Source organism: Dendrobates tinctorius, unplaced genomic scaffold (assembly GCF_039654945.1).
Source record: "Dendrobates tinctorius isolate UK_male_01 unplaced genomic scaffold, ASM3965494v1 ptg000120l, whole genome shotgun sequence".
In the NCBI taxonomy this organism is placed as follows: Eukaryota; Metazoa; Chordata; class Amphibia; order Anura; family Dendrobatidae; genus Dendrobates; species Dendrobates tinctorius.
The window spans coordinates 21541948-21550343 of NW_027361788.1; the positions used below are offsets into that span (position 1 = coordinate 21541948).

General features: G+C 50.2%; 1 protein-coding gene across 1 annotated transcript; it reads left to right on the forward strand.

The window, feature by feature from the left end:
* Positions 1–202: 202 nt before the first annotated feature.
* On the forward strand, positions 203–7434 carry HSD17B10 (hydroxysteroid 17-beta dehydrogenase 10). The gene is made up of 6 exons (XM_073590890.1): positions 203–350; positions 3233–3397; positions 4210–4374; positions 4668–4796; positions 6542–6650; positions 6967–7434. Exons 1-6 carry the CDS (start codon positions 327–329, stop codon positions 7155–7157), a joined length of 783 nt encoding a protein of 260 aa, XP_073446991.1. The 5' UTR covers positions 203–326; the 3' UTR covers positions 7158–7434.
* The last annotated feature ends 962 nt before the right edge of the window (positions 7435–8396 follow it).

An 8396-nucleotide genomic window follows, 5' to 3' on the forward strand; every position in this document is an offset into this window, starting at 1 on the left:
AGCTCAGACGCATATCCCGTTCCCTTTTGCTCTGTAGCCTGAGCTGCACTGCGCATGCACCGTGTAGTCAGAGCTCTTCTCCATTACATCCGCTTTGCCTTTAAGACCGTACAAGTTTAATAACTCGCCTAAAAGGTAATGTTATGCCTTTAACGGTTCGCTGCAGGAGAGCTTCCCTGCTATTGGCTGACTTCCTACTACACCGCCGATATCACTGGATGAGAAGTTCACGCCCTCTGTGTAACTCGCCATTCTGATTGGTGAAGTTTTACAGTCTGCTGATAGGTGATTGGCTGAGTGCTGACTGCTCAGGGTTTCGGGGCATCATGGCGAATTTGAGGAGCTTGAAGGTGGGTCAGTGGCAGGTGGAAGGTGACGGGTGAGATAGCGTGCACAGGCACGACTACAACTCCCAGCATGCACCGAGCCACAGGCTGCAGACCGATGCTGTGCAGCACGTGTGGCCGGGTCATAGGTGCACAGGCTGAGCTGCAGCAGGCAGAGGCCATAGCTACCGTGTAGGTAATAGGTGGTGATGGAGCCAGGAGCCTCCAGACCTAGTGCTCTGCCCTCCATAGGTCACCTGCCCCCAATCTGGCAGCATTGCCCTCTGAGTGCCCCCTTTAATAACATATTAATAGTCCCTTAGATAATGCTGAACCCTCCAAAAGTCATAGTGCCCCCTGCAGACAGTAAAGGTAATAGCTAATCTGAGGGACTGTCCTCTCCTCCCCCTGTAGGGGTGTCATTGTGCTGCCTGCATCGGACGGGGACATCTTGGCTCCCGTTCTGCCACAGGATACCCCGGTATTGGCGTTATACTGACACGTGTCGCTCACCCGAGGATCCAGGGCATCCGGCTAATGGGTTCACTAACATATTTTTATTACCTTTTGTATCCTAAAAATTGTAATTCCTGGGCAATCTTCCCTGTGCCCACGTAACACCACTGCCCCCCAATGTGCTGAGATTACGTCCCATCAGTAAAGCCAGACAGGGACCACAGAGGATCACATCGCGTCCTCCAAAGCAGGTGGTCTTACTGCCCATAATAGGTGGGGTGTGTGGACTTGAGTTGGCCTTAGTGAAAAACCCCTTTAATGCTACATCACACTATTAGAGGTAACATCTAAGGGGTTAGATAACTAACCCAATTGAGGGTCTGTGTCAACCGTGTAAGGAGGCTGTGTACCCCACCTGTCAGGTCACATTGCTGCCCCTTGGGGTTGGGGGATCACTGGGTACTAGACGCTGCCTCCCTCCGTAGGGCGCCCTCTGCAGAGAGGATGTAGTGGCCTCTACTACTGTGTAGGCATCGGTATCTCCATAGCTGGGGGGAGGAAGCTGGGGGGGGAGGCTAGTGAAGGAAGCTATGGGGGGAGGCTAGTGAAGGAAGCTATGGGGGGAGGCTAGTGAAGGAAGCTGGGGGGGAGGCTAGTGAAGGAAGCTATGGGGGGAGGCTAGTGAAGGAAGCTATGGGGGGAGGCTAGTGAAGGAAGCTATGGGGGGAGGCTAGTGAAGGAAGCTATGGGGGGAGGCTAGTGAAGGAAGCTATGGGGGGGAGGCTAGTGAAGGAAGCTATGGGGGGGAGGCTAGTGAAGGAAGCTATGGGGGGGAGGCTAGTGAAGGAAGCTATGGGGGGAGGCTAGTGAAGGAAGCTATGGGGGGAAGCCAGTGAAGGAAGCTATGGGGGGAAGCCAGTGAAGGAAGCTATGGGGGGAGGCTAGTGAAGGAAGCTATGGGGGGAGGCTAGTGAAGGAAGCTATGGGGGGAAGCCAGTGAAGGAAGCTATGGGGGGGAGGCTAGTGAAGGAAGCTATGGGGGGGAGGCTAGTGAAGGAAGCTATGGGGGGGAGGCTAGTGAAGGAAGCTATGGGAGGGAGGCTAGTGAAGGAAGCTATGGGGGGGAGGCTAGTGAAGGAAGCTATGGGGGGGAGGCTAGTGAAGGAAGCTATGGGGGGGGAGGCTAGTGAAGGAAGCTATGGGGGGGGAGGCTAGTGAAGGAAGCTATGGGGGGGGAGGCTAGTGAAGGAAGCTATGGGGGGGAGGCTAGTGAAGGAAGCTATGGGGGGGAGGCTAGTGAAGGGAGCTATGGGGGGAGGGCAGTGAAGGAAGCTATGGTGGCTCAGTGGTTAGCACTGCAGCCTTGCAGCACTGGGGTCTTGGGTTCGAATCCCATCAAGGACAACATCTGCAAGGAGTTTGTATGTTCTCCCCGTGTTTGCGTGGGTTTCCTCCGGGCACTCCGGTTTCCTACCACATTCTAAACACATACTAATAGGGAATTTAGATTGTGAGCCCCATCGGGGACAGTGATGATGATGTGTGCAAACTGTAAAGCGCTGCGGAATATGTTAGCGCTATATAAAAATAAAGATTTATTTATTTATGGGGGGGGAGGCTAGTGAAGGAAGCTATGGGGGGAGGCTAGTGAAGGAAGCTATGGGGGGAGGCTAGTGAAGGAAGCTATGGTGGGGGAGGCTCGTGAAGGAAGCTATGGGGGGAGGCTCGTGAAGGAAGCTATGGGGGGAGGCTAGTGAAGGAAGCTGTGGGGGAGGCTAGTGAAGGAAGCTGTGGGAGGCTAGTGAAGGAAGCTGTGGGGGGGAGGCTATTGAAGGAAGCTGGGGGGAGGCTATTGAAGGAAGCTGGGGGGAGGCTATTGAAGGAAGCTGGGGGGGAGGCTATTGAAGGAAGCTGGGGGGGAGGCTATTGAAGGAAGCTGGGGGGGAGGCTATTGAAGGAAGCTGGGGGGGAGGCTATTGAAGGAAGCTGGGGGGGAGGCTAGTGAAGGAGGCTGGGGGGGGTTAGTGAAGGAAGCTGGGGGGGAGGCTAGTGAAGGAAGCTGGGGGGGAGGCTAGTGAAGGAAGCTGGGGGGGAGGCTAGTGAAGGAAGCTGGGGGGGAGGCTAGTGAAGGAGGCTGGGGGGGGTTAGTGAAGGAAGCTGGGGGGGTATTGAAGGAGCACCATACAGATCCTTCACAATTGTCAAACATGACTGACTTTGCCAACTGTCAAGGCTAACATTTACTGAAAACATGACCTGTAACATTGTTTTAGATGCCATAATGCTCTTGGGGACATTTATGGCATTGGTGGGATATTACTTTTCATCACTCAGACCCCTATCTATCTTGATAACAGGACTCTGATTCCTGCGCTTTCTATTCATTTCTATGAAAACACCAAAAATTAAGTGAACAACCCCTTTAAGTACTTATTTTTCCTCCCATACAGGGTCTGGTTGGCGTTGTCACCGGTGGAGCCTCGGGTCTTGGCCGGGCCACGGTGGAACGGTTAATCCGACAAGGAGCCAGTGCCGTCATTCTAGATTTACCCACCTCTGATGGGAAAAACGTTGCCCAGTCTCTTGGAGAGAAGTGTGACTTTGCTCCTACAGATGTAAGTGGGTCTGGATAACAATGATCCCCCTGCACTCCGCACCGTCCAGCTCAGATCCACACCGTCACTGCTATAGGTCTGTGCTGGAGGTCTCTGCAGGTGATAAATGGGGTCTGGATCCTTCATTCTAGGAACAGGTGGGGATCTGGTCCTGGAACCACGACCTTGGGCAATATCAAAGGGAGGTGGCTCCTATCCCATCCTCCAAGTCACGCTTACCAGGACCCCTCCAATCTACAGGTCATCAGGTGTCGCCTGGCATAGAGTTATGTCCTATACAGGTTTCTGGGCAGGTGACGCTGCTGTGAGCAGGATGACGAGTGACAGGCAACAGGACCCCCTATACTTTTATAGCTGTGGCAATATTGAATATTATTTTTATTTTATTTTTGAATTTATTTATTTTTGGCGTGGAAAAGGGGGTGAATTGAACATTTGTTTACTGGTTACTATTTTTTTTTTTGTCCCCCTGGGGTCTTGAAGCTGTGATGGTTTTATTACTGCAGTATATTGTCCTAGTACCGATCTCCTAAAAACACGGCCTAGGCTACTAATATGGCAGCAATGGGGGTGTCTTATGCAGGCGAAAATAACCCATCAGTTATCTAGTTCGCCCCTGAAGCCTTCTATCCGAATACTGTGGCTAATTTTTGGACCCTCCTTGCTAATACTCCTCCTCACTCTTCCCCCAGCTCACAGCTCTGCTGATAACGATCAGGGGGGCAAGTGTTGCTCTTCTTCCCTAGAAGTGGCTGAGAACAGTAAATTACATCCTGCACTCTCCTGACTGTTTCCTTCATGGTTGAACGTAGGTGACCTCCGAGGCGGACGTGAACAACGCCCTGGAATTGGCGCGCTCAAAGTTTGGCGGAGTCAATGTCGTGGTGAACTGTGCCGGGATCGCCGTCGCTATGAAAACCTACAACAAAAGTAAACAGAAGCCGCACAACCTGGAGGAGTTCCAGAAAGTCATCAATGTAAGCCAAGAATAATAGCCTGAAAAACTACAACTCCCAGCCTGCCCTGGTCTGTGTGCATTAAGTGGATCCCTCTTTGATTTCTATCTGTAATGCTATCTCTCCCCTGTGGGGGTGCTGCAGGATCTATAAACACTTGATGTTAAGTTTTCCCACAGATTACACCTGATCCATTGAAGTCACAGCAGTGGAATCTCCACTGATCAGCTTTTTTTTGGAGGGGACCCACTAATAAAAAACAAAAACAAAACAGCTTTATTTATAAAATGATAGTCTGCATTTCTCTGTCTCAGGTGAACATCGCCGGCACGTTCAATGTTATTCGTCTGGCGACAGGAGAAATGATGAAGAACGAGCCAGACAAGGATGGGCACAGAGGAGTCATAGTGAACACAGCCAGCATTGCCGCGTTTGATGGGCAGGTCAGGACCCTAATCAGAAAATGTTAGCGCCTCCATGCATTAGGCTTTCATACACAATATAAAGTTTTGGGGGTTTGGGGGGGTCTGTATACTTTTGCAACCAATCTTTATAACGCCAATGCATCTAACATAACTGAAGCAACTTTGCTATCAGTCCTGATGTTTAAAGGGAATCTGTCACCTACTTTTGGCGGGCTATTTAAATGAGGTTGGTCCGGTCCGATGGGCGGTGTTTCCGATCTTTGCCGCCTCCCCATCCTTGGCCACCGTCCGCAGTTTTTCCATGAATAGGAGTAGGTGTCCGCCATCTTTCACGCGTGCGCTAAGGATTCTTGGATCGCGCACGCGCAGTATGGTTTACCCAACTGCGGGCAAAGCCGAAAAGCCTTACTGTGCATGTGCCGGTTAACTAAGCCCCGGAAGTATTTTGCTGTGCTCCGGGGCCTAGTTAACCGGCGCATGCGAAGTAAGGCTTTTCAGCTTTGCCCGCAGTTGGGCAAAGCATACTGCGCGTGCACGAGCCAAGAATGCTTAGCGCACGCGCGAAAGATAGCGGACACCTACTCCTATTCATGAAAAAACTGCGGACGGCAGCCAAGGATGGGGAGGCGGCAAAGATCGGAAACATCGGACCGGACAGACCTCATTTAAATAGCCCGCCAAAAGTAGGTGACGGATTCCCTTTAAAGTCAACCTTTTTACATACAACCAGTAGAAGCGCACGGTCTTGTTGCCCCGGTATCTTACAAGTTCAAATAGCTTTAGGTGCACCTGCCAGTCTAATATGTACAGAATATGTGCTGATTCTTATGATCGGTAACTTGCTGTCCACTCATTTTCAGTAAGTGGTTTATCTTATTAGTGCTCCTCATTCTGTCAGCACTATAGGTGCTGGAACTTCCATTCCCTCAGTTCCCTGCACACTATACTCCTACTATTCTCCAATGACTTACCTGCCTTGAATTGAATGCCCACCTCTCTTCTTCCTGTATGCAGTCTGATAGGAGTGCAGAGACAAAGCCCTGCCCCCACTTCCCATCATCCATTTTAGTGCTTTCTGCTGCCACCTAGTGATATTTCAGGTGTAAAGGCCCTTTTACATTTAGCGATGCACCAGCGATCCGACCAGTGATCCGACCCGGTCAGGATCGCTGGTGCATCTCTAAATGATCGCTAGTGAGCTTTCACACAGGCAGATCTCACAGCGATGCAGCAGCGACGCAGCGCACGATACTCACCTTTCACACACAGCGATCCTGACATCCTCCCGCCCGCGTCCACGCGTCGCTCGTCGTCACAGCAGGAAGCCCAGCAGGAAGCAGACGACGAGAAATGGAGCCGGCCGATCTCGGGCGATGAGTGATGTACAGCGGGGGAGCCGGTCGTTGGTAAGTATCACACATAGCGATATCGCTAGCAATATCGCTATAATGTCACAAAACCGGTGACGTTTTAGCGATATTGCTAGCGATATCACTTAGTGTAAAACCCCCTTTAGACAACATAATTTTTAAATGCACAATTTGCAAATAACTCTCTATATTATATATATTAAATGCTTAATATATCACATTACCTATTGAATGAGACATTGTCTGCAAGTACAGAGACCATGATATTGTCTGTACAGCGCTGTAGCATACGACAGTGCTATATAAGTAAGCAAAATAAATACAGTTTTATTTATACCGATTCTATGTAGATAAATGTGTTGTCTAATTATATATTTCTTTTTTCATTCCTAGGTTGGACAAGCGGCGTACTCTGCTTCCAAAGGAGGAATCGTAGGAATGACTCTCCCCATCGCTCGAGATCTGGCGCCGCTTGGGATCAGAGTGGTGACCATTGCCCCTGGTACCTTCCTTATTAATCTCCTGTCTCTAGGGGGTAGTTACACGTCATATATCCCGGTGTATTCTTCTATGACTCCCATCTCCCCAGGCTGCCATTGCACACCAGTCCTCTCTACCCTTCCTTGCACTGAAGTTTCCACGCTGCCTGTGACACGCACGCCCCTGCACAGGCGCAGCCTGTCGCCTCTCTTGGTGTCTGCAGCATATTTTGACCGGTGTTCTATTATGTCCTTAGACACTGATAATAGTGTGATGGTCTCCTACTGACAATCAGTGACAATGCACAATAACCTGAATCTGTTCCTTTTTTTTTTTAGGCTTGTTTGCCACCCCTCTCCTCCTCGGGCTTCCTGAAAAGGCAAGAGAATTCCTGGCTAAGCAAGTGCCTTTCCCAAGCAGGCTGGGTGACCCTGATGAGTATGCCCACCTGGTACAGAGCATTGTAGAGAACCCCATGCTGAATGGAGAAGTGGTACGTCTGGATGGTGCCCTCCGTATGCAGCCTTGATGACGTGGGCACCATGCAGGAGAAGACTTAGCTCCTAACCCCGTCCTTACCGTGCGCCGTCAGTGCTTCGGTTACACAGGAGCAGCGGGGGGATGTCCTAATAGACTGCAGTAATGCCCCCGAGCGGTCTGTGATGCCAGGAACGTGTCCAGGATGTTCTTCTAAAGACCTGGAAGAAGATCTGTCCGTGATTGTAGCCTGAGATTGTACATGAAGGACAAGGCAAAAAATACAGTTTCGTGTTTAAAAAAAATAAATGAATACATTTGACTTTGAATTATTGGAATTTGTTAACGTTGTATTATTGGGCCAGAACCAAATAATTAGGTGGCATTTTAACCATTTTACAGCCAACACAGGCCCAAGTGGGTATGATCTGAACCCGCAGACACTCAACATGCACCCCCTTATACCTCCATAGCACAGAATGCGATGGAACATCACACAATTGGTGTGTTTTTTTTTTTGTTTTTTTCCCTTCCTGATTGCATATGAATGAGTGACCACCTCTGTATACCCGATTGCGTATGAATGAGTGACCACCTCTGTACACCCCAAAGGTGATATCCAACGTTCTTAGGCTAGTTTCACACTAGCGTTTAAACGACGCGCGCACGGCGCCGCTAAGCCACGCCCCCTGCCGGCTCCCTGCCCGCCCCTTCCTGTTATCGCCTCCTCCGAGCGCAGAGGGCTGCATGCGTTATGCGCACCCTATCTTTAGCATAGGGTGCGCAGGCCGTGCGCAACTATGAATATAGCGTGCGCTGCGCATTTTTGAATGTGCGCCGTGCGCGCCAAAATGCAACATGCTGCGTTCGGCACGCACGGCGCACCTCCAAAAATGCGCAGCGCACACTATATTCATAGTTGCGCACGGCCTAGATAGGGTGCGCATAATGCATGCAGCCCTCTTAAGGTGCAGGCTTTATTTTCAAGTGTAGGGGTGTGCAGTATGAGGTTCTGCAGCAGCTGAGGTGTACAGTATGAGATTCTGCCCCCCCCAGGTTTGATCCTGGCTACGCCCATAGTGTGAATGTAGCCTGAGGATCTAGGCTTTATCTTAGCCGAGATAAGTCATAGTGTGTGTGTATGTGTGTGTGTGTGTGTATATATATATATATATATATACACAGTACAGACCAAAAGTTTGGACACACCTCAATCAAAGCGTTTTCCTTATTTTCAGGACTATGAAAATTGTAGATTCACTCTGAAGGCATCAAAACTATGAATTAACAT